General features: G+C 51.5%; 1 protein-coding gene across 17 annotated transcripts in view; it reads right to left on the reverse strand.

The window, feature by feature from the left end:
* The window catches only part of PLEKHA4 (pleckstrin homology domain containing A4), a 30,642-nt gene extending 7,341 nt beyond the window's left edge, over positions 1-23,301 (reverse strand). For 2 of the 17 annotated variants that reach the window (XM_024236799.3, XM_063720185.1), the window contains exons 1-16: positions 22,160-23,301; positions 21,615-21,704; positions 19,580-19,687; positions 16,033-16,105; positions 15,816-15,916; positions 14,737-14,846; positions 13,857-14,072; positions 13,248-13,527; positions 12,229-12,303; positions 9,065-9,112; positions 8,855-8,935; positions 8,530-8,679; positions 7,089-7,187; positions 3,523-3,663; positions 1,137-1,236; positions 990-1,066 (exon numbers count right to left, since the gene is read on the reverse strand). In XM_024236799.3, coding sequence (XP_024092567.3) covers positions 990-1,066; positions 1,137-1,236; positions 3,523-3,663; positions 7,089-7,187; positions 8,530-8,679; positions 8,855-8,935; positions 9,065-9,112; positions 12,229-12,303; positions 13,248-13,527; positions 13,857-14,072; positions 14,737-14,846; positions 15,816-15,916; positions 16,033-16,105; positions 19,580-19,687; positions 21,615-21,698 — 1,743 coding nt within the window. In that variant the 5' untranslated portion in view covers positions 21,699-21,704; positions 22,160-23,301. Of the gene's footprint in view, positions 1-989; positions 1,067-1,136; positions 1,237-3,522; positions 3,664-7,088; positions 7,188-8,529; positions 8,680-8,854; positions 8,936-9,064; positions 9,113-12,228; positions 12,304-13,235; positions 13,528-13,856; positions 14,073-14,736; positions 14,847-15,815; positions 15,930-16,032; positions 16,106-19,579; positions 19,690-21,614; positions 21,705-22,159 lie in introns of those variants that run through there. The other 15 variants (XM_054540882.2, XM_054540889.2, XM_054540883.2 and 12 more) reach the window with 13 other exon arrangements.
* Positions 23,302-25,812: the final 2,511 nt, after the last annotated feature.

Consider the following 25,812-nt stretch of genomic DNA (forward strand, 5'->3'; position numbering starts at 1 on the left):
CAAACTCCTGACCTCAAGTGATCTGCCTGCCTCGGCCTCCCAAATGCTGGGATTACAGGTACGAGCCACGGTTCCCGGCCCCAAGTAGTGCTTTTAAATCTATTTGATTAAGTAATCCCAACAGGTACCCCAAAGACTTCTGAAAGCCAGCCAATCAGTGATGGAGCCAAGCTTCTGAAAATCAGCCAATCAGTGATGCTCACATGCTTCTGAGGGCTGCCCAATCAGTGATGGATCCGTATTTCTGAAAATCAGCCAATCATTGATAGCTCCATGCTTCTGAAAACCAGCCAATCAGCAACAGACACAGAGCACAGAGCTTCCACAGCTTAATGTCAACCAATTTCTAAACATTCCTGCTGCTAGAAGTCAACCAATTTCTGAACTCCAGGGCCACATGAGATCAGCATTCTGCTCCACTCAGGGTGTCTTTTTTTTTTTTTTTTTTTTTAAGACAGAGTTTTGCTCTTGTCGCACAAGCTGGAGTGCAATGGTGCAATCTCAGCTCACTGCAACCTCTGCCTCCCGAGTTCAAGCGATTCTCCTGCCTCAGCCTCCTGAGTGGCTGGGATTACAGGCGCCCACCACCACGCCTGGCTAATTTTTGTACTTTCAGTAGAGACGGGGTTTCACCATGTTAGCCAGGCTGGTCTGGAACTCCTGACAAAGTGCTAGGATTACAGGTGTGAGCCACCGCGCCTGGCCTCATTCATCTAGTTTTCATCTTCATGTCAGCTCTAGGTGGTAGGTTCTGCTATTAGCCCCATTTTAGAGAAGAAAAAATGGAGGCACAGAGAGGTTTAATAACTGACCCAAAGTCACACGGCTTAGAAGCGACAGAGACAAAAATCAATCTCAAGGCTCTTAACAAGAAGTGCTCTCTCTGCTCTGAGTATGGCCTTAGAACGCTCTACTCCTAGCTGTTTCCCAGAAGTGTGGGGGTCCCTGATGGTTAGATGCAAGGATTACAGGATGGACCTACAGCCTACCTTGGTTCCCAGCTGTGGGGAAGGGAGGTGGCGACCCTCAGGGCTGGAAGCCCGGGAGACCCTCGGAGACCCAAGACCTGGAAAGACAGAATGGGACTTGGTGAGGATGGGAATTTCTGTAAAGTCCCACCCAACCAGGATGCTCACCTAAGCGAGGGCTGGCGAGGTCTTTGTCGCCTCCAGGAGGCCGCCCCCAGTCAGTCTCGGGGGACCTAGGGGAGCTCAGTTCCAAGGACTCTGGCAGGCTCTGCGGGGATTAGAAAAGGGGGATAATGATGATCATTATAATTATTATTATTATTAACATGTTGCAAGCATTTAGGAATTGGAATACAGTCTGAATAGCATTAAGACTGTAAACCAGGCCGGGCGCAGTGGCTCACACCTGTAATCCCAGCACTTCGGGAGGCCAAGGCAGGCAGACCACCTGAGGAGTTCCAGACCAGCTTAGTCCAACATAGTGAAACCCTGTCTCTACTAAAAATACAAAAATTAGCCAGGCGTGGTGGCAGGTGCCTGCAATCCCAGCTACTTAGGAGGCTAAGGCAGAAGAATCACTTGAACTCGGGAGTTGGAGGTTGCAGTGAGCCGAGATCGCACCACTGCACTCTAGCCTGGGCGACAGAGCAAGACTCTGCCTCAAAAAAAAAAAAAAAAAAAAAAAGACTATAAACCAGATCTGAGCATGGAGGCTTGTGCTTGTAATCTCAGCCCTTTGAGAGGCCAAGGTAGGAGGATCACTTGAGGCCAGGAGCTAGAGACCAGCTGGGCAACATAGCAACACCCCTTCCCTACAAAAACTTTTTAAGGCTGGGCGCAGTGGCTCATGCCTGTAATCCCAGCACTTTGGGAGGCCGAGGCGGGCGGATCACAAGGTCAGGAGATCGAGACCATCCTGGCTAACACGGTGAAATCCCGTCTCTACTAAAAATACAAAAAAAAAAATTAGCCGGGCGTGGTGGCAGGCGCCTGTAGTCCCAGCTACTCGGGAGGCTGAGGCAGGAGAATGGCCTGAACCCAGGAGGTGGAGCTTGCAGTGAGCCAAGATCGAGCCACTGCACTCCAGCCTGAGCAACAGAGTGAGACTCCGTCTCAAAAAAAAAAAAAAAAAAACGTTTTAGGCTGGGCACAGTGGGTTCACGTCTGTAATCCCAGCATTTTAGGAGGCTGAGATGGGAGGATCACTTGAGACCAGGAGGTAAACACCAGCCTAGGCAACATAGGGAGACCCCCTCTCTACAAAAAAGTTAAAGAATTAGCTGGGCGTGGTGGCAGACACCTGTAGTCCTACCTACTTGGGAAGCTGAGGTGACAGAATCACTTAAGCCCCAGAGATGGAGGTTCCAGTGAGCTGTGATCGCGCCACTGCACTCCAGCCTGGGTGATAGAGCAAGACCCTGTCTCTAAAAAAACAAAAAAACTGTAAACCAGGAGCCAGATGTCCTGGCTTCAAATCCCAACTGTGCCATTTATTAGTTGTGTGACCTTTGGCAAGCTGCTTTACCTCTCTGAGCCATATTTTATTTTATTTGAGACACAGTCTCACTCTTTCAGCCAGGCTGGAGTGCAGTGGTGCAATCTTGGCTCAGCTTACTGCAACCTCTGCCTCCCTGGTTCAAGCGGTTCTCCTGCCTCAGCCTCCCAAGTAGCTGGGATTACAGGTGTACACCACTGTGCCTGGCTCATTAACATTTTACTTTTTGATATTAGGATTGAGTCCATATATATGTGGCACTTAGAACAGTGCCTGGCGTCTAAGTGCATTATATATATAATCATATTAGGGCTGGGTGCGGTGCCTCACTCCTGTAATCCTGGCATTTTGGGATACTGAGACTGGAGGATCATTTTAAGCCAGGAGTTTAAGACCAGACTCGGCAGCAAAGTGAGGTTCCATCTCCACAATAAACAAACAAAAATTAGCCAGGCACGATGGCACGAGCCTGTGGTCCCAGCTACTCAGGAAGCTGAAGCAGGAGGATTGCCTGAGCCCAAGAATTCGAGGCTGCAGTGAGCCATGATCACACCACTGCACTCCAGCCTGGGTGACAGAATGAGATCTCATCTTTAAAAAAAATCCTGGTTGGGAGAGGTGGCTCACGCCTGTAATCCCAACACTTTGGGAGGCCAAGGCAGGCGGATTACTTGAGGCCAGGAGTACATGACCAGCCTGGCCAACATGGTGAAACTCCGTTTCTACTAAAAATACAAAACTTAGCCAGGCTTGGTTGTGGGCGCCTGTAATCACAGCTACTTCGGAGGCTGAGGCAGGAGAACCACTTGAACCCAGGAGGTGGAGGTTGCAGTGAGCCAAGATTGCACCACTGGACTCCAGCCTGGGTGACAGAGTGAGACTACGTCTCAAAAAAAAAACTCCAAAAAACAAGAAAACAAAGGCTTCCAGAGGTTAGGACACTTGTGGGAGGTGGCTTAGCTGATCAAGGAAGAATTAAAGAGGTGGGTGGGGAATAGACTGAGCCAAGGACAGGTGGGACAGGAAGGTGGGGGTGGGGAGGAATTATGTGCGTCTTACCTCCCTCTCTGAGGACTCCTCGCCCTGGAGGACGGGAGATGGGGAGTCAGGCTCAGTGTGTGGGGGCGGTTTCTGGGAGCCACCCAGACCTGCCAGTGTGTCTTCCACCATCCACAGCTGCTGCTGAGCAGACACTCTGTCCTGCGGGGAGGAAAGGAATTTATTTACTTAAAGGTGGGAAAACACAGGAGGGTTTCAGCTAATAGGCCCCAGCAAAGGTCTGAGATCAGCTGGACTATATTTATGGAGTTGGGATTTATTTTTTTTCCATGTGGTTATCCAGATGAATTAAAAAAAAATTGTCTTTTGGCCAGGTGTGGTGGCTCACGCCTGTAATCCCAGCATTTTGGGAGGCCGAGGTGGGTGGATCACCTGAGGTCAGGAGTTCAAGACTAGCCTGGCCAACATGGTAAAACCCCATGTCTACTAAAAGTACAAAAAAAATTAGCCGGGGATGGTGGTGGGTGTCTGCAGTCCCAGCTACTCGGGAGGCTGAGGCAGGAGAATCGCTTGAACCCGGGAGGTGGAGGTTGCAGTGAGCTGAGATCGCACCACTGCTCTCCAGCCTGGGTGACAGAGCAAGACACTACCTCAAAAAAAAAAAAAAGAAGAAAAAAAGAAAAAGAAAAAACTGTCTTTTCTTTCTATGTTGTTTTACTGTGTTACATCTATTATAAATAGGTGACCATACGAATATATGAGAGTCTGTTCTTTTTGTTTGTTTTTGGAGACAGTCCCTCCCTCTGTCACCCAGGCTGGCATGCAATGGCTTGATCATAGCTCACTGCATCCTCGAACTCTTGGGCTCAAGTGGTCCTTCAGCCTCAGCCTCCTGAGTAACTGGGACCACAGGCATGCACCACTAGGCCCAGCTAATGTTTTCACTTTTATTTTTAGTAGACATGGAGTTTCACCATGTTGCCCAGGCTAGCCTCAAACTCCTGGGATCAGGTGATTCACCTGCCTCATCCTCCCAAAGTGCTGGGATTACAGGCGTGAGCCACTGCATCTGGCATGGGTCTGTTTTTGCCAAGTCTGGGTTTTAGATCTAGTGGGAGCAGCTCAGAGTGAGAAGATGCATTTAAAACTAGGCATCAATGGTTTTTTGTTTTTTGGGTTTGTTGTTGTTGTTTTAAGATGGAGGCTCTCCCTGTCGCCCAGGCTGGAGTGCAGTGGCGCAATCTCGGCTCACTGCAACCTCCACCTCCCAGGTTCAAGCGATTCTCCTGCCTCAGCCTCCTGAATAGCTGGGACTACAGGCGTGCACCAGCACACTCAGTAAATTTTTGTATTTTTAGTAGAGACAGGGTTTAACCATGTTCGTCAGGCTGGTCTCGAACTCCTGACCTCAAGTGATCCACCTGCCTTGGCCTCCCAAAGTGCTGAGACTACAGGCGTGAGCCAACATGCCTGGTCATGTCAATGTTTTTAAAGATACATGATTTAGAACTTGATGGGTAGATTTAGAGTGAAGAAGCAGGTCTGAGGCTAAGCAATGAGGTTTATATTTAGGAGCAGAGCTTGAACTAAGGGAATGGGTTCAGAACTGGAACTCCAGAGGATAAATTTAACAGCAAAAGTCAGGATGCAGGATGCAAGAGATGAACTTGCAAGATGGAAAAAAGGCTGAGGGTTGGAGTTTTGCTAGTGAGAGCACGGCTTCAACAAGAGGAGAGATTTAGAACCAGGGGAGAGAGCAGCTCTGGATCTGAAAGCAGGTATTAAAACAAAAGGCATTGGCCAGGCGCAGTAGCTCATGCCTATAATCCCAGCACTTTGGGAGGCCGAGGCAGGCGGATCAGAAGGTCAGGAGTTCAAGACCAGCCTAACCAACATGGTGAAACTCCGTCTCTACTAAAAATACAAAAATTAGCCAGGCGTGGTGGCACACGCCTGTAGTCCCAGCTAGAGGCTGAGGCAGGAGAACCCGGGAGGCAGATGTTGCAGTGAGCCGAGATTGTACCACTGCACTCCAGCCTGGGCAACAGAGCGAGACTCCATCTCATAAATAAATAAATAAGAGGGCGGCCAGGCACCGTGACTCACGCCTGTAATCCCAGCACTTTGGGAGGCCGAGGCGGGCGGATCATGAGGTCAAGAGATCTAGACCATCCTGGCCAACATGGTGAAACCCCGTCTCTACTAAAAATACAAAAATTAGCTGGGCATGGTGGCACACACATGTAGTCTCAGCTACTGGGGAAGCTGAGGCAGGAGAATTGCTTGAGCCTGGGAGGCGGAGGTTGCAGTGAGTCGAGATCGTGCCACTGCACTCCAGCCTGGCGACAGAGCAAGACTCCCTCTCACACACAAAAAAAATAAAATAAAATAAAATAAAAAATAGAAGGGCTGGGTGCAGTGGCTCACGCCTGTAATCTCAGCACTTTGGGAGGCCGAGGCGGGTGGATCACCTGAGGTTGGGAGTTCAAGACCAGCCGGACCAACATGGAGAAACCCCGTCTCTCCTAAAACTACAAAATTAGCCAGGCATGGTGGCGCATGCCTGTAATCCCAGCTACTCGGTAGGCTGAGGCAGGAGAATTGCTTGAACATGGGAGGCAGATGTTGCGGTGAGCCGAGATTGCACCATCGCACTCCGGTCTGGGCAACAGAACGAGACTCCATCTCAAAAAATATAATAAAATAAATAAAATAAAAATAAAAGAGTAGGCCGGGCACAGTGGCTCACGCCGGTAATCCCAAAACTTTGGGAGGCAGAGGAGGGCGGATCACCTGAGGTCGGGAGTTCGAGACCAGCCTGACCAACATAGAGAAATGCCATCTCTACCAAAAATACAAAATTAGCCGGGCGTGGTGGTGGACACCTGTAATCCCAGTTAATTGGGAGGCTGAGGTGGATGAATCGCTTGAGCCCGGGAGGCAGAGGTTGTGGTGAGCTGAGATAGTGCCATTGCACTCCAGCCCGGACAACGAGAGTTAAACTCTGTCCCCCCTCCAAAAAAAAAAGAATGTTGTAAAATTATAGCCAACTTTAAAGCAGAAATTAGGCCTGGCGCAGTGGCTCATGCTTGTAATCCCAGCACTTTGGGAGGCCGTGGCAGGCAGATCACTTGAGGTCAGGAGTTCAAGACCAGCCTGACCAACATGTCTCTACTAAAAATATAAAAAGTAGCCGGGTGTGGTGGCATGTGCCTGAAATCCTAGCTACTCGGGAGGCTGAGGTGGGAGAATCACTTGAACCTGGGAGGCAGAGGTTGCAGTACGCCAAGATTGCGCTACTGCACTCCAGCCTGGGCGACAGAGTGAGACTGTCTCAAAAACAAACAAACAAACAAATAAACAACTTTACAGCAGAAATTAGATAACAGCTCGAGAAAACGGCATTCAAAATTGAAGATTAATTAAAATTTTAATGAGAGAATTAAAAAAAAACCCTAAAGGGCATGGTCTTAACTAAAATAAGGGGCTTAGATTGAAAGGACAGAAAGGCTAAGGGTCAACTGGGCGGGGTCTCAATTCTGTGGACGGAGATTAAATGCTGAAAGGATTTCCAGGCAGAACTTGGAGTTGGGGGTGGGTCTTGGGGTCTCCAAGCAGCTATTTACCTGGGGAGAACCGAGGTGTAGCAGGTACTCCAGCGTCTCTCTTAAGGTGCCCAGCTCCTGCTCCAGGCCACTGTATGTGTCCCAAACCCTCTCTCGCTCCTCAGGTTGCATAAAGGGGGAGACATAGGTTAGGTCCCTCTCCCACCAGATCCTTCTCCACCCTGTCATTTGTCAGCTAAGGAGGAGGTAAGGGAGCTTGGTCCCTGGAGCCCTGCAGGCATATGGACTACAATTCCCATGGGCCTCTTTGCTTGGACTACTGGGAACCCCAAAGTCTGTATGGAACCTGCAATTCCAGTGCACTGCTAGTGTAGACAAATAACAGCATTCCCTGAATCCCCAGGATTACTTCTGCTCTCTCCTAGGTAGCAGAGTCTACAGATCTAATGAATTCATTAGACAGTTAAAAGACCACAGCACCCAGCCAGGCACGGTGGCTCAGGCCTTTAGTCCCAGCACTTTGGGAGGCCAAGGCGGGCGGATCACTTGAGGTCAGGAACTTGAGACCAGCCTGGCCAACATGGTGAAACCCTGTCCCTACTAAAAATACAAAAATTAGCCAGGAATGGTGGCGAGGGCCTGTAATCCCAGGTACTCGGGAGCTGAGGCAGGAGAATCACTTGAACCCGGGAGACAGAAGTTGCAGTGAGCCTGGATCCAGGCGCTGCACTCCAGCCTGAGCAACAGAGCAAGAATCCGTCTCAAAAAAAATAACCACAGCACCCACTCACCCTGGGGCAGCAGAAACTTCCTCGCCAATACCAACAATAACAATGATAATATCAGCTAACACTTATTGGGCACTGACCGTGTGCTAGGCACTGTTCTCAGCTCTCATTTAATTCCTATGAGGTAGTTATTATTATTGTCTCCATTTTACAGATAATTATAACTGACACTTAAGTATTGCTTTACCAAGTACCAAGTACCTTAAGTGTTATTCATTCATTCATTCATTCACTCATTTACACATATCACATATAATAATTCTCAGAATTACTTAAGGCCAGGCACAGTGGCTCATGCCTGTAATCCCAGCACTTTGGAAGGCTGAGGCAGGCTGATCACCTGAGGTTAGGAGTTCGAGAGCAGCCTGGCCAACATGGCAAAACCCCATCTCTACTAAAAATACAAAAATTAGCCAGGTGTGGTGGCACATGCCTGTAATCCCAGTTACTCAGGAGGCTGAGGTTGCAGTGAGCTGAGATGGCACCACTGTACTCCAGCCTGGGTGACAGAGCAAGACTCTGTCCCCCGAAAAAAAAAAAATTAGAGTGGTTACAAGACAACGAGGAGAGAGAAACAAATAATAAAATAAAATTTGGAGTGTAGACTTCTGAAGAACGATCTTCCTATGAGCCCTCTGGGGCAAGTCCCCTTCGTAACAACTTGCATAGTCCTGGGGCCTCCTAGGAGGGCAGGCCCCTTCCCAGGTGCTCACCTGAGTCAAGTGACAGAGGGTGGCCCTCACACTGACCAGCCGGTCCTGCAGGAGGCGCTGGCGACCCCAGGCCCTCCCAGGAGCCCCAGCCTCCCTGGTGGCTTGGCCCAGCTGCTGCCGGGTCAACTCCAGAGCTGCTTCTAGTTGCTCCTGCACCAAGAGAGAAGGTGGTTAGACTTCAGAAGCCATGCCTAGCCCCAAGAAGAACGAAAAGATGTCCTTTCACATCCTGGACGTCCAGTCAGCATCCTGACTTCCACAGTCAGGAAGGACTCAGGGCAGGCAAAGAGGCCAGGCTCCCTGTCCTCGGTCCAGGGCCCCGCACCTTCTCCTCCTGCCTCTGGTCTATCTCCTCCTGCAGCCTCCGCAGAAGCCGGTCCTGCCCGCACAACTTGGTCAGCAGCGTCTGGAGAAAGGAGAGCGGGAGCTACCGGTGGTCCAGATCTGGCTCTTCCCCTGCCACTCCTCCCATCATCTAGAACATTCTCTCCCCAATTCTGGGAACTCAGCAAGGATTAGATCAGTGAGAACTTACATCTGTCTCCAAGCTTTGGTGGAAAGTTGACTCCAAGGGAGGACCGGGCTGAAGAGAGGGAGAAAAGTCAGGGGTCAAAGGGGACAGGCTGGCCATTATTGTAACTCAGTGCTGAGCCACGCCCTGTTTCTACTGATAGGTACTGCACTATTTATTTATTTAGAGATAGGGTCTCGCTCTGTCACCCAGGCTGGAGTGTAGTCATGCGATCACAGTTTGCTGCAGCCTCAACCTCCTGGGCTCAAGCAATCCTCCCACTTCAGCCTCCTGAGTAACTGGGACCACAGGCGCACACATCATGCCCGGCTAATTTTTGTAGTTTTAAAATTTTTGTTGTTGTTGTTTTTGGTAGTGATGGGGTTTTGCCATGTCGCCCAGGCTGATCTCAAACTTCTGGGCTCAAGCAGTCCTCCTGCCTCGGCCTCCCAAAGTGCTGGGATTATAGGCATGCACCATCAGGCCTGGCCTTTTTTTTTTTGAGTCAAGGTCTGTCACCCAGGCTGGGGTGCAGTGGCATGATCATGGCTCACTGCAGCCTTGAACTCTTAGGCTCAAAGGATCTTCCCACCTCAGCCTCCCAAGTAGGTGGGACAATAGGTGCCAGCCACCAGTGCCAGCTAAGGTTTTTTGTTTGTTTGTTTGTTTTTAGGGCTGGGGTCTCACTATGTCACCCAGAGCAGTCTTGAACTCCTGATCTCAAACAATCCTCCTGCCTTGGCCTCCTGAAGTCCTGGGATTACAGGCATGAGCCACCAAGCCTAGCAACCCCTCTCCTTATCAGCTTCCTTCTAAGCATTAGCAAATTTCAGTAGCCCAACTTCCAGATTCTTGGCTTCAGAAAGATCAATAATGGGATCTTGATCAAATAGCCATGGCAAATATTATAATTAATGGAGAAATTTAGACATTTTATTTATGACTAAGAATAAAACAAAGTGCAGGGCACAGTGACTCACTCCTGTAATACCAAAGCTTTGGGAGGACAAAGAGGGAAGATCACTTGAGCCCAGGAGTTCAAGACCAGTCTGAGCAACATAGGGAGACCTTGTGTCTGCAAAAAAAATAAAAATAAAAAAATAGGGCCAGGTGCGGTGGCTCATGCCTGTAATCCCAACACTTTGGGGCCGAGGCAGGTAGATCACCTGAGGTCAGGAGTTCGAGACCAGCCTGACTAACATGGTGAAACCCTGTCTCTACTAAAAATAAAAAAATTAGCCAAGTGTAGTGATGGGCGCCTGTAATCCCAGCTACTTGGGAGGCTGAGGAAGGAGAATCACTTGAACCCGGGAGGCAGAGGTTGCAGCAAGCCGAGATGGTGCCATTGCACTCCAGCCCGGGTGACAGACTGAGATTTCGTCTCAAATAAATAAATAAAATAAGCTGAGCATGTTGGTACACGCCTGTAGTCTCAGCTACTGGGGAGGCTGAGGTGGGAGTATCACTTGGGCCCAGGAGGCTGAGGCTGCAGTGAGCCATGATTGCACCACTGCACTCCAGCCTGGGTGACAGAGCGAGACTCTGTCTCAAGAAAATAAATAATTTTTTTTAATTAAAAAAAAAAAAAAAAAACAGCCTGGGTAACATGGCAAAACCGTCTCTACAAAAAGTAGAAAAAGTTAGCTAGGCAGCCAGGCGCAGCGGCTCATGCCTGTAATCCCAGCATTTTGGGAGGCCGAGGCAGGCAGACCACCTGAGGTCGAGAGTTCGAGACCAGCCTGACCAACACGGAGAAACCCTGTCTCTACTAAAAATACAAAATTAGCAGGGCATGGTGGTGGGCGCCTGTAATCCCAGCTACTCGGGCGGCTGAGGCAGGAGAATCGCTTGAACCCAGGAAGCGGAGGTTGCGGTGAGCTGAGATCATGCCATTGTACTCCAGCCTGGGCAACAAGAGTGAAACTCCTTCTCAAAAAAAAAAAAAAGAAAGAAAGAAAAAAGAAGGAAAGAAGGAAAGAAAGAAAGAGAGAGACAAAGGAAAGGAAAGGAAAGAAAGGGGAGGGGAAGGGGAAGGGGAAAGGGAAGCGGAAAGGGAAGACGAATAGGGAAAGAAAAAAAGGAAGGCAGGCCAGGCACAGTGGCTCATGCCTGTAATCCCAGCACTTTGGGAGGCCGAGGCGGGCAGATCACGAGGTCAGGAGATCGAGACCATCCTGGCTAACACAGTGAAACCCCAGCTCTACTAAAAGTACAAAAAAATTGGGCCGGGCACAGTGGCTCATGCCTGTAATCCCAGCACTTTGGGAGGCCAAGGCGGGAGGATCACGAGGTTAGGAGTTCAAGACCAGCCTGACCAACATGGTGAAACCCCGTCTCTACTAAAAATACAAAAATTATCCAGGCATGGTGGCACGTGCCTGTAATCCCAGCTATTCAGGAGGTTGAAGCAGGAGAATTGCTTGAACCAGGGAGGCGAAGGTTGCAGTGAGCCAAGATCGTGCCACTGCACTCCAGCCTGGGCGACAGAGCGAGACTCCATCTCAAGAAAAAAAAAAAGAAAAAAAATACAAAAAAATTAGCCAGGCGTGGTGGCGGGCGCCTGTAGTCCCAGCTACTCGGGAGGCTGAGGCAGGAGAATGGCATGAACCTGGGAGGCGGAGCTTGCAGTGAGTTGAGATCGCAGCACTGCACTCCAGCCTGGGCGACAGAGGGAGACCCCGTCTCAAAAAAAAAAAAAAAAAAAGAAAGAAAGAAAAGAAAAAGAAAGAGAAAGAAATGGGTTTTTGTGGATTTAAGTTACGACGATGTCATAGGGGTGTCCTAATAGGAGGAGATGGACAGCAACAAAAACACAAAGGAAGATCATCATGGGATGATGGAGGCAAAGATGTAGCCGTAAAAAAAGCCACAGAACCTCAGGAATTGCTGGCAATCACCAGAAGCTAAGAGAGAGTCAATAAAAGCTCCTCCTTAGAGCCTTCAGTGGGAGTATAGCCCTGCCAGTCCCTTGACTCCAGGCCTCTGGCCTCCAGAACCGCAAGATAATCCATTTCTGTTGTTTTCGGCCATGCACTTTGTTACAGCAACCACAAGAATCTAATACCTACCCAGGGGCTTTGAAATATCTACGGTTCTCTAGGCACCCTAGGCCAGGAGATGACATTCCTCATAGAGAAGAAAGGAAGGGAGGGGGCTCCAGTAGATTTGGGGTACTCCAGGATACCTACCAATAAAACCATGGAGGCCCGGGTCCCAGGGGGCCGCGGGGGCAGCTGGAGATAAGTGGAGGAGCCAGAGGGTGCCTGGGAGGAACGTTGAAATGGAGATGTTTAGAAACTGGCATGACTTAGTGACAAACAGCAGAGTGGGCGTGTCCATAATTGAAGTGCTTTAGGAGATATTTTGAGGTTCAGAACTGGGCCCTCTCAACTTCCTCAACTACCTGCTCTCCAGCCGTGTGCCACTGTGGGGACACAGAGGGTGATAATAAATGCACCAGCCTGGCAAAACAGCCCCACGAGATGATGGAATTTGCTACTCTCATTCTCAGATTTGCAGTCAGCTGTGGATATTCTGAGCTACAGTCCCATGATGCTCAGACAAAACAGCAGGCAACCAACTTGCAAGGTGAACTGGGGACACAAGGGAGATGCAAACGTCTCACCGCACTGTCTTGGCACAGAGTATTCAGGACTACAAACCCCATGATGCTTAAAGAGCAATGGCCGGGCCAGGCGCGGTGGCTCACGTCTGTAATCCCAGTACCTTGGGAGGCTGAGATAGGCGGATCACCTGTCAGCTGATCAGGAGTTCGAGACCAGCTTGGTCAACATAGTGAAACCTCATCTCTACCAAAAATATAAAAATCAGCCGGACGTGGTGGCAGTTGCCTGTAATCCCAGCTACTCGGGAGGCTGAGGCAGGAGAATCGCTTGAACCCAGGAGACAGAGGTTGTAGTGAGCCGAGATCATGCCACTGCCCTCTAACCTTGGCGACAGAGAAAGACTCCGTCTCAAAAAAAAAAAAAAAAAAAAAAAAAAAAGCAATGGCCGGAGACCAGCCTAGGAAGACAGCCCAGACGCCTGATAGGAGATACGGTTCAAGCTCTCTCTCACCTAAGCCCAGCTGAGATAATTACGGACTACAATACCCATGACACCCAGGGAGCAATGGCCTTGAGAATACGGAGACAGCCCTGAGGCCTGATGGGAGACGTAGTCCCCTCCTTCTCACCTCTCTGCTCACCTGTGTTCTGGGCTCCTGACTCCAGTGCTGGGGACTCCTGGGGGGCTTTCCTCCCCCAGCCTCATTGGGAGGTCCTCGGCGGGGAGTGGGGGGTCGGGAGAGGGTCTGGCGTTGGGGGCCCCAATCCAGAGGAGGTCGGACATCAATGCGACTCAGCGGGGTGTGAGGTCGGGCGGGGGGTGCTGTGTCTCCTGAGGGGGCAGGGGGTCGCCGCGCAGGGGCAGAACGGGGACGGGGGAGGCTCAGAGGCGAGGGAGGGCGAGAGAGGGGGGTGAACAGGCTGTGGGAAGGAGAGAATCGGGGAACTGAGTCAACTAGAGCCCTCTCCATCCACCTCCTTACCCATCAAGTCAGCCTCAAGGACATGTCTCACTTCACTGTGTCTTACTGTCCCTCTGGGTTAGAATCCTCCTCTACTGTCCAAATCCTCAGTAATGTCCGCTTTGTGGCATCTTCCCCTCCAGTCTTCTCCCCGACAGGCTGTGACCCCCACGGGAGCCCCAGCAAGTCACACACACTCAAGCAGAAAGCGCTAAGGCCCGCCCCCAACCAGTTTCCGGCCCCGCCCTTCTCTTAGGCCACGCCCCCAACCATGTCCTCCCTACTCACTCGGGGCTCCTCGCCCTCCGGATCTGGAGTCCAGAGTGGAGGTCGGTTGTGGGGCTGGGAGTGAGCAGCCTGGGTCTACCACGACCTCTGGAGAGTCGAGCCACTTCCGGTGATTCTGAGATGCGGCCCTCTTCCCCTCTGCTCACCTCCGGGGGACCACCGGGGCCGCCAGGGCCCTCCCCGGGCTGGGGTCGTGCGGGTGACCTGGGTTGCCCACTAGCGAGTGGACACAGATAAGATATCACTCCTTCGAACTTCATAACAGCCCTATTCTCTTGTCACAGGTGAGAACACAAGGATGCACCCAAAAAAGGAAAGTTGTGCACTATAAATCACCGTCCCCCTTCTTCAGATGGAGAAACTGAGGCCTCCAATGTGAAACTGACCTGCGCGCCAGGCCACAACGTCTATCCAGGTTGCTGGACCCAATGCCCCGGAATATGGGATAGACTCAGCCAGGTAGTCCAGTTTCCAGCCTGATAATTGGCGCAGGCCATGTCAGAGCCTAAGAGATAGTCTGACATTTTTTAAAAATCTGACACTATCTTTTACCTGGCATTGTTTAGGTGGCAGCTCAGGGGACTTCAGAAGGAGCCAATCAGAGAGTGTGGAATATTGATCATTCCTGGAGCAGAGGTGAGTGCGTGACTGAAGGGTCAGCTTGGGGGCGGGGACGTACAAGGTGGTGGGCGGAACTTAGGGGAGAAAGACTTTTGCTGATTGGAAAAGTTCCCTGGAGGTGGGGCCTAGAAGACGATGCGCCTTAGCTAGAAGACTGGTGATTGGACACTCAAGGGGCAGGGCCCCAAAGGGGAGGAGTTGGGGTGATCAAACTGACTCAGGGTGGAGGGTCAGGAGCGTGGCTTGGACCTCTACTCACTAGTCGTCCCCCTCCGCACGGGAGGCCCGGCCCAGCGCCCGTAGCCAGCCCCGCAGGTCTTCTAAGGTGTCAGCGGCCAAAACGTAGGTCCTCATGCCCGGGTGCTCTGCCTGCGGGAAGAGAAGGCTTGGAATCCGGACTCCCGGGCCTTGTAAAAAGGAGTACAGGCCGGGCCGGTGACTCACTCCCGTAAACCCAGTGCTTTGGGAGGCCGATGCGGGCGGATGGCTTGAGATCAGCCTAGGCAACATAATGAGACCACCCCCCCCCACCTCCTTCTGCCCCCGTCTCTACAAAAAAATCAAAAAATTAGACGGACGTGGTGGAGCGCACCTGTAGTCCCAGCTACCGGGGAGACTGAGGCGGGAAGACTGCACTTTGTGTGGCAAGACCGTCAAGAAAGAAAGGAAAGAGGGAAAGAGGGAAGGGAAGGGAGAGAAATAAAGAGAGAAAGAAAAAGAGAGAGAGAAAGAAAAAGAAAGAGAGAGAGAAAGAAAAAAAGGAAAGGAAAGGAAAGGAAAATGGAAAGGAAAGGAAAATGGAAAGGAAAGGAAAATGGAAAGGAAAGGAAAAAGGAAAGGAAAGGAAAAAGGAAAGGAAAGGAAAGGACAGGACTGGCCAGACACGGTGGCTCATGCCTGTAATCCCAGCACTTTGGGAGGCTGAGGTAGGCAGATCACCTGAGACCAGGAGTTTGAGACCAGCCTGGCCAACATAGCGAAACCCCACCTCTACTAAAAATACAAAAAATTAGCCGGGTGTGGTGGTGTGCGCCTGTAATCCCAGCTACTCCAGAGGCTGAGGCAGGAGAATCCGTTGAACCCAGGAGGCGGAGGTTGCAGTGAGCCGAGATCTTGCCATTGCACTCCAGCCTGGGTGACAGAGTGAGACTCTGTCTCAAAAAACAACAAAACAAAACAAAAAAACAACAAAACAAAACAAAAGGAGGATGCAATTGACGCTTGTCAAGACCTTTTATCTCCAGTAATGGATACTCCAGTGCTTGTTGGGACAGATATCTACCCGCCCTCATCTCCAGTTCCCATCGCCTGGTGCACAACACAAATGGATGGACTCACGGTGAAGGTGAAGCGCCGCCCTCGGGGGGCTCCCGGCCCATCTGGCCTAATATTGTAGCTGGGGAGCAGGACACTGCCCAGGACACTCTCCTCGCGGCTGTCTGCAAAGAGGGGCTGGGGTCAAGGATCACACAGGGATCAGGAGGCCAACACACTAGAGAGAAGGGCAGATGTGGGGGGGGTCCTCCCACCCCAAGCCAGCCAGCCAGCCACTGACCCTTGTAATAAAAGAGGCAATGGCCGGAGAGGACGAACCAGCGGCGTTTCCAGAGACGGAGCCCTGAGCTGTCCTGGGGAGAGAGATGGGAGGAAGGGCCTGAGTAAAGGGAAACAGAAAAAGGAGATGAAGGCAGTGACAATGGGGACAGAGAGCCAGAGAGAGAAAGAAACTTGGAGAGAGGAGAACAGAGACATAAAATAGGGATCAAGGGAGTGGGGTGAGGCCGAGCACAATGGCTCACGCCTGTAATCCTGGCACTTAGAGAGGCCAAGGCAGGTGGATCACTCGATTCCAGGAGTTTGAGACCAGCTTGGGTAACATGGCGAAACCCCATCTCTACTAAAAGAACAAAAATTTTCTGGGTGTGGTGGTGCATGCCTGTAGTCCCAGCTACTCGGGAGGCTGAGGAGGGAGGATCACTTGAGCCTGGGAGTGGGGTGGAGGCACAGGAGGAAGACTCAGAGAGACAGAAGAGACAGAGACACATGTTTGAGGCAATGGAGTGGACAAAAAGGAGAGCTGGAAGCCCTCTGAACATAATAGAATAGAATAGAAGCCCTACTTCTTTTCTTTTCTCTCTCTTTTTTTTTTTTTTTTTTTTTTTTGACAGTCTTGCTCTGTAGCTCAAGCTGGAGTACAGTGGCATGATCTCGGCTCACGGCAACCTCTGCCTCCCAGGTTCAAATGATTCTCCCGCCTCAGCCTCCCGAGTAGCTGGGATTACAGGCACGCACCACCACACCCAGCTAATTTTTGTATTTTTAGTAGAGACAGGGTTTCACTATGTTGGCCAGGCTGGTCTTGAACTCCTGACCTCAAATGATCTACCCACCTCGGCCTCCCAAAGTGCTGGGATTACAGTGTGCCCAGCCCCCACTTTCAAACTATGCTCTGGAACAAGTCATTTCCCCCTAGAATCCACCCTTATGTTTTCTCGTCTATCCGTTGGAGACTGAGAAGTTTTAGGGAGGTTTGGATGAGACATGGACCACATATGGGCAGACTTTAGCTACAGAGACTTAGTCCAATTATTCTGGAGCCTGAGACACAGAGAGGCCAGGAAGGTGGCAATGAGCCATGACCCAAATGCAGTGTCTCCACATCGTCTCTGCCTGAACTACTCCACTATCTCCAACCTCGTGTGCCTCTTCTCCTCAACCCATTCCCGTAGAAGCCCGCGTGATCTTTTAAAATTATATGTCAGATCACGTGAGTCTCCTTTTCAAAACAGAGAATTAAGAACACTTAAAATTCAGTCTCAAATTCCTTACCATCACTTACGGTTTTTTGTTTGTTTGTTTTGTTTTGTTTTGAGATGGAGTCTCGCTCTGTCACCCAGGCTGGAGTGCAGTGGCACAATCTCAGCTGACTGCAATCTCTGCCTCCCGGGTTCAAGCGATTCTCCTGGCTCAGCCTCCTGAGTAGCTGGGACCACAGATGCCTGCCACCATGCCAGCTAATTTAGGTTTTTTTTTTTTTTTTTGAGATGGAGTCTTCGCTCTGTCGCCCGGGCTGGAGTGCAGTGGCACGATCTCGGTTCGCTGCAAGCTCCACCTCCCAGGTTCACGCCATTCTCCTGCCTCAGCCTCCCAAGTAGCTGGGACTCCAGGCGACCACCACCACGCCTGGCTAATTTTTTTTTTTTTTTGTATTTTTTAGTAGAGACGGGGTTTCACCGTGTTAGCCAGGATGGTCTCGATCTCCTGACCTCGTGATCTGCCCACCTCAGCCTCCCAAAGTGCTGAGATTACAGGCGCGAGCCACCACACCCGGCCTAATTTTTGTATTTTTAGTAGAGACGGGGTTTCACCATATTGGCCAGGCTTGTCTCGAACTCTTGACCTTGTGATCCACCTGCCTTGACCTCCTGAAGTGCTGGGATTACAGGCGTCAGCCATGCGCCCAGCCCATGTACTGCTTCGCAGGGAGTTTTGTGTTTGAAGGTGCATAAGAATCACCAGGAAGGTGTGTTAAAACACAGATTCTGGGCCCCATCCCTAGAGTTCCCGATTTGGCAAATCTATGATGGGACCTCATCATTTGCATTTCTAGCAAGTCCCCAGATGACACTGATGCTGCTGGTCTGGGACCACACTTTGAGAACCACTGCTCTGCTGCTCCTCCTGGCTTTTTCCCCTGGCCTCACTAGACACCAAGGTTTTGCCTGCTGCAGGCCTTTTCCTTTTGGATGCGATCTGCCTCCAGATCTTTTTTTTTTTTTTTTTTTTTTGACATGGAGTCTCACTCTATCATCCAGGCTGGAGTGCAATGGCACAACCTCGGCTCACTGCAACCTTCACCTCCCAGATTCAAATTTTCCTTGTCTCAGCCTCCCAAGTAGTTGGGATTACAAGCACCCCCAACCACGCTTGGCTAATTTTTGTATTTTTTAGTAGAGTCATGGTTTCGCCATGTTGACCAGGCTGGTCTTGAACTCCTGACCTCAGGTGATGCGCCCGCCTCAGCCTCCCAAAGTGTTTGAATTACCGGCATGACCCACCATGCCCGGCCAGCTCAAATGTCACCTCAGAGATAATTTTCCCTGACCAAATGTCAAATTGAAGCTCTCCTCTCTCAGCCACGTTCAAGCACATCATATTCCGTTTTTTTGTTTGCTTTTTTGTTTTTGTTTTTGAGACAGGGTCTCACTCTGTCACCCAGGCTGGCGTGCAGTGACATGAACACAGTTCACTGCAGCCTCAGCCTCCTGGGCTTCAGCAATCCTCCTGCCTTAGCCTCCCGAGTAGCTGGGACTATAGGCGCACACCACCACGTTCAGCTAGGTTTGTGTGTGTGTGTATTTGTTGTAGAGATGAGGTTTCTTCATGTTGCCCAGGCTGGTCTAGAATTCCTAAGCTCAAGCGATCTTCTTGTCTTGGCCTCTCAAAATGCTGGGGTTATGCCACTGAACCTGGCCCCTATGTTACTTGTTCGTAGCCCATCCTGCGATCTGAAATGACCAAGTCCATTTATTTATTTACTAATTTATTATCCACCCATGCTCCACCTAATCTGGAATGTAATATAAATACTTGTTTGTGTTATTTGCACGGTGTGTGCCCTGGGATTGGGAACACTGTAAGTGTTCAAGAAGTAGTCAAGAAAGAATGAATGAATGGGCCAGGCACGGTGGAATCCCAGCATTTTAGGGAGCCGAGGCGGGTGGATCACTTGAGTTCGGGAGTTTGAGACCACCCTGGCCAACATGGTAAAACCCCATCTCTACTAAAAATACAAATATTAGCTAGGCATGATGGCGCATGCCTGTAAGCCCAGTTACTCGGGAGGCTGAGGCACGAGAATCGCTTGAACTGGAGGCCAGAGGTTGCATTGAGCCGAGATCATACCACTGCCCTCCAGCCTGGGCGACAGAAAGAGACTCTGTCTTATAAATAAACAAACAAACAAACAAACAATGACAGAATAAGGGGAGGGGCAGTGATAGCAAGAAAAAGAAAGCCTATTTGGGGACTTGCAAGGAGAGAGACAGAGGACAGCCAGGGCACAGACTTCAGTGTCCTTTTCCTTCTCCTACTGACCCCACCTGCTTATGAAGCCAGCCTCGGATGTGCACGGGAAGGTTGGGATCCCTCCTGAGTGCATTGCCTCTCTTCCCAAAGGCGTGGACCTTGTTTACTGCCCGGGTGGGCTTCTGAGGAGAGAAGGGGACAGAAGTGAACAGGGAGAGCCTAGGATGGTCCTGGGAGGGGGTGAGGGTGGACACAGGCAACCGTAGGCTGTCACTTGGCTGCCCTGAGAAATGGGTCAAGGACCAGCCGGGCGCGGTGGCTCATGCCTGTAATCCCAGCACTTTCGGAGGCTGAGACGGGCAGATCACAAGGTCAGGAGATCGAGACCATCCTGGCTAACACGGTGAAACCCCGTCTCTACTAAAAATACAAAAAATTAGCCGGGCGTGGTGGCGGGCGCCTGTAGTCCCAGCTACTCGGGAGGCTGAGGCAGGAGAATGGCGTGAACCCGGGAGGCAGAGCTTGCAGTGAGCCAAGATTGCGCCACTGCACTCCAGCCCAGGAGACAGAGCGAGACTCCGTCTCAAAAAAAAAAAGAAAGAAAGAAAAGGGTCAAGGTGGGGGCTGAGGTTGGAGATCAGAATCGGGAGGTGTTCTTATTGCAGAGTTAAGAGACTCTTTTTTTTTTTTTTTTTTTTGACAGGCTCTTTGGAGTGCAGTGGCCTAAACACTGCAGCCTTTACCTCCTGGACTCAGGTGATCCTCCAGCCTCAGCCTCCCATGTAGCTGGGACCACAGGCACGTCCCACCATGCCCAGCTAATTTTTTGAATTTTTGTAGGGGGGGGGGTCTCACTTTGTTGCCCAGGCTAGGAGAGACTCTTTTCTTTTTTTTTTTGAGACAGAGTCTTGCTCTGTCCCCCAGGCTGGAGTGCAGTGGCGCCATCTTGGCTCACTGCAACCTCCGCCTCTCGGGTTCAAAGGATTCTCCTGCCTCAGCCTCCCAAGTAGCTGAGATTGCAGGCACGTGCCACCACACCTGGCTAATTTTTGTATTTTTAGCAGAGACAGGGTTTCGCCATGTCAGTCAGGCTGGTCTGGAACTCCTGACCTCAGGTGATCCACCCACCTCAGCCTCTTAAAGTGCTGGGATTACAGGCGTGAGCCACTGCGCCGGGCCGAGACTCTTTTTTTGATGGGCGGAGGGAGGTGTTCAGAGGCAAGGAAGAGGCTGTAGGGAAGCAATTTGGGGATCAAGGGTCCACTGCCAAGAAGCAGATGCCCTTGGCCACCAGAGCCAGAGCTGTAGTAGGTCCTTTGGGATCTGAACTGGGACTATGGGCTGGGAGGTCCCCATAATCAGGGGGAACTCTCACGCTGAGTCTCCGGTGAATCAAAGGATGCCCTGGTGCCCTGCGGTCACACCCCTTAGCAACCAAGTCCAAGGAAAGGAAGCCTCAAATCCCTCCATCCTGCCCGAATGGAGCCTCATCTCCCGATGCCCACAGATATCTCAGGCATCCTTAGCCAGGTCCCGACAATATGCCCTTCCTTGGAAGCGGTGCTACTGACCAAGGCTGAGATCAGATCTCTGGGCTCTGAACTTGAGAAACAGTATGTGTGGAATGGCAGGAGGAAAAAGAAATGAGTGTCTCCCTAAGCTTTTGGCTGGGATGCCGATTTGGGATGCAAGTATCTGGAGGCCCCTTGGGTCTTATTGTCAGAGAAGGGTCTCTCCTTATAGGATTTCATTAGTGGGTAGATTGGATGGTGAGAGATAGGACAGCAAGTTCTGGCACTAATCAAGAGCAGCCACTACTTCTCAGAACTCGAGGGGCCTCATGGCTGGGGAGCGGCTTTATCTTAGCAACCAGGATCAAAGGAGGTTGTTACTCTGGTTTAGAATTAGGAAAATACAAAGGGTGGGGACAGAGCTGGGAGTGCCTCTGAATTCCTAGCTGCGGCTGGCAGGCAATTTGGGATCTTACTATGTCTGGCAGACCCCGTTGCTAAGGATCTTTGTCCTTAACAACCAGAGTCCTTGGGGAAACAGAGGGATGGGCGGCCCAGAGCCCCACCTTCCTCCCCATCCCCGCCAGGAAGCTCAAACCTTGGGGCTCAGGCTGCTGAGTGAGGAGATGGTGGAGGCGCTGCTGGCCAGGCTCAGGCTGCTGCGAGGTCGGCTCCCCTCCATCAAGGGCTGGGGGAGAGAAAGAAAGGGGCTGTGTCTCTGCAGTGACGGGTGCGAGACAGAGATGGGGTCAGGGGCTTGGAGGTCGGAGGAGGCTGCAGAGAAAGAGCCTGTTGTTTCAGAACTGGGGGGCTGGGGGAGGCCATGGCCCGTGACCACATACCAAGAGTGGTGCCAAGAGAGGTAGGCGGCCCTGGCAGCTGCGGGAGGGGGCAGCTGTCTGCAGCCCGGGCCAGAGAATAGGGGCTCCTTTATTCCTGCCCTCTGCACTCAGGCCAGGAATTTGACCCTCTCTGTGCTTAGGGACCCCCCATTCCCTGCCTCCTTCCGGCTGCCCCAGGCCACCTGTCTCCTGCCCTCCCACACGCACCCCCAAACCACCCCTGCCAACTCCCCAAGCCAAGCCCTGCGGCACCAGGAATGTGAACCCAGAGAGCCCCTCCCAGCCCAGCCAGGGAACTTACCCAGCTCTGGGGTCCCAATGACAGGGGGCAAGAGGACGGTGTGGGTGCTGCGGCACCCAGGCAGTCTCCCGCCTCCTTTGTCTCTTAGCTGCTGTCTCTCATAGTTCTCAATCTCTCTCCTCACCTGCTCACTCACACTTTTTGTCTCTTTGTCTCCCGTCTCTTACGGTCTCTCTCTCTCTCTCTCTCTCTTCCTTTTACACTATCTCTCTCCCCAGTCTCACTTTCTGTGTCTCTCTCTGATCTCTTTCTCTTCCAGTCTCTCTCTCACTCATTTTCTCCCTCTCTCTCTCTCCAATCTTTCTGTTTCTGTCCAAATCTTTTATTGTCAGACTCACAGCGTCCCTTCCTTAAGTCTCTATCTCATTCTCTCTCTCTCTCTGTCTGTCAGTCATCCCCTGTGTCCTTTCTCCTTCACACTCAGTCTCTTCCTCTTTCTCTCTCTGGCTCTCCACGTCTGCCGTTTCCTCCCTTTTCTCTTTCCGATTTCCCTTCTCACTTTCTCCCTTCCTCCCTCTCCCAGTTTCTCTTTCCTCTCTGCTGGTCTTTCCCTGCCTCTGCCAGCCGCCCACGCTGCTGTTCTCCCCTCCCAATCCCGGCTATCCCCGCCCCTTCTGTCCTCCCCACTACAGCCTGACCCCTGGCTCAGCTGCCCCCACAGCTGAGGGGAGGGGCTTGGGCCCCCCAATTCCCGGGTCCCCTAAGGACCAAGGTTGGGACTTCTCAGTGTTTGGAGAGTTGGACTTGAGGCCTGCACTCCAGGGCCGCCGTGGGTTTGCTGCTGTGGTTGGGGGCCTGGGCCACTGGTGTCCTAAACGGAGGAGGCTTGTGTCTTGCAAGGGGTGTGGACTCAGACTTCCAAAGCCCTGGAGGGAATGGGTTAGGGATCCAGATTCCTGGGTGCCCGAGAAGGTCTGAGCTAGGAGTCAGGACTTCTGAGTCATGAATGAGCTGGAGGTCTGGAAACATGGCTGTGCTTGGAAGGGGCCAGGGATGGTTTGTCCAGGTCCCCCAAGGAGAAAAAGGGGATGGTCCCAGTAGGGCCGGGTGAAATGGAGAGTTCCAAACCTCCACCTCAGATCCAGGTGAGAATTCTCTTCTAGACTGAGGACAACTCCCTCAGGAGAGAGACATGATTCCTTGGTATATTTTGAGGAACAAGATTATGCATCCGTAGGTGGGGAGGAGAGCTGGGGGCTGGAACTGTCACCCAGGGCCTGGAACTTGTAGCAGAAGCGCCCCCACTCGCACGAAGAGTGCCACCCAGGCAGAATTGCGGTTTGTGGAGGCAGAGCTATTGCCTAAGTCTGAAGCAGATGAAACCCAGGAGTGGAGCCTTGTGCCTGTAACCGGGAAGGAATCTGAACTTTTGGTTTAACTGCCATTCACCATGCATCTGTTGAGCACCTACTGTGTGCAGGCACTGTCTGTTGCAGCCACTGAGAAGAAAGCAGTGAGCCCTGGCTGGGTGCAATGGCTCACGCCTGTAATCCCAGCACTTTGGGAGGCCAAGGCAGGAGGATCGCTTGAGACCAGGAGTTCAAGACCAGCCTGGGCATCATAGCGAGACCCTGTCTTTATTTTAAAAATGAATTTTTTTTTGTTTTGACACGGAGTTTCGCTCTGTCGCCAAGCTGGAGTGCAGTGGCGTGATCTTGGCTCACTGCAACCTCCGCCTCCCGGGTTCAAGCGATTCTCCTGACTCAGCCTCCTGAGTAGCTGGAACTACAGGTGCATGCCACTGCACCCGGCCTAAATTAATTAATTTTTTTTTTTGAGACAGAGTCTCGCTCTGTCGCCCAGGCTGGAGTACAGTGGCACGATCTCAGCTCACTGCAAGCTCTGCCTCCCAGGTTCATACCATTCTCCTGCCTCAGCCTCCCGAGTAGCTGGGACTACAGGCGCCTGCCACCACACCCAGCTAATTTATTTTGCATTTTTAGTAGAGACGGGGTTTCACCGTGTTAGCCAGGATGGTCTTGATCTCCTGACCTCGTGATCCACCTGCCTCGGCCTCCCAAAGTGCTGGGATTACAGGTGTGAGCCACCGCGCTCAGCCTAATTACTTTTTTTTTAAAAGCATTGAGCCCAGCAAAGTGCCTGATCTCATAGCGCTTACATCCTCATTCTCATTTGCAAGGAATCTGGACCCTGCTGTGACTATCCTGGTCAAGTGGCTTCATTTCCAACCCTGTTTCCCCATCTATGAAATGGGAACAATGACACCCTCGCACTCGGGGAGGAAACCAACCACATGTGAAAATAGGAGACTCTAGCTGGGTGTGGTGGTGAGCTCCTGTAGTCCCAACTACTCAGGAGGCTGAGGCAGGAGAATTGCTTGAACCCGGGAGGCGGAGGTTGCAGTGAGCCAAGATCGCGCCATTGCACTCCAGCCTGGGTGACAGAGTGAGACACCGTCTCAAAAAAAAAAAAGAAAAAGAAAAAAGAAAGAAAAGAAAAAAAAAAAAGAAAATGGGAGACTGTAGGCTGGGGCCTGTGGGCTAAATTGGGATAAGAGGCCAGGCACGGTGGATCACACCTGTAATTCCAGCACTTTGGGAAGCCAAGGCCGGCAGATCACCTGAGGTCAGGAGTTCAAGACCAGCCTGGTCGGCCGGGCGCGGTGGCTCATGCCTGTAATCCCAGCACTTTGGGAGGCCGAGGCGGGCAGATCACGAGGTCAGGAGATCGAGACCATCCTGGCTAACACGGTGAAACCCCGTCTCTACTAAAAATACAAAAAAATTAGCCAGGCGTGGTGGCGGGCGCCTGTAGTCCCAGCTACTCGGGAGGCTGAGGCAGGAGAGGCAGGAGAATGGCGAGAACCAGGAGGAGGAGCTTGCAGTGAGCCGAGATCGTGCCACTGCACTCCAGCCTGGGCGACAGAGCGAGACTCCGTCTCAAAAAAAAAAAAAAACAGACCTGCCTGGTCAACATGGCGAAACACTGTCTCTACTAAAAATACAAAAATTACCCAGGCATTGTGGCGCATGCCTGTAATCACAGCTACTCCAGAGGCTCAGGCGGGAGAATTGCTGGAACCCAGGAGGTGGAGGTTGCAGTGAGCCGAGATGGCGCCACTGAACTCCAGCCTGGGCGACAGAGTTAGACGCCGTCTCAAAAAATAAATAGGCTGGGTGCAGTGGCTCACGCCTATAATCCTAACACTTTGGGAAACCGAGGCAGGCAGATTGCCTGAGCTCAGGAGTTCAAGACCAGCCTGGGCAACATGGCGAAACCCTGTCTCTACTAAAAATACAAAAAATTAGCTGAGTGTGGTAGTGCGTGCCTGTAATCCCAGCTACTTGGAGGCTGAGGAGGGAGAATCGCTTGAACCCGGAAGATGGAGGTTGCAGTGAACCGAGATCGCGCCATTGCACTCCAGCCTCGGTGACAGAGCGAGACTCCGTCTCAAAAAAAAATAAAATAATAAAAAATAATAACAACAAATAAATAAATAGACCTGGAGTGGTGGCTCACGCCTGTAATCCCAGCACTTTGGGAGGCCAAGGCAGGCAGAACATCTGAGGTCAGGAGTTCGAGACCAGCCTAGCAAACATGGTGAAATCCCGTCTCAGAAAAATAAATAATAAATAAATAAATAGGCCGGGCGCGGTGACTTACGCCTGTAATCCCAGCACTTTGGGAGGCCA

Source organism: Pongo abelii, chromosome 20, assembly GCF_028885655.2.
Source record: "Pongo abelii isolate AG06213 chromosome 20, NHGRI_mPonAbe1-v2.0_pri, whole genome shotgun sequence".
Lineage (NCBI taxonomy): Eukaryota > Metazoa > Chordata > Mammalia > Primates > Hominidae > Pongo > Pongo abelii.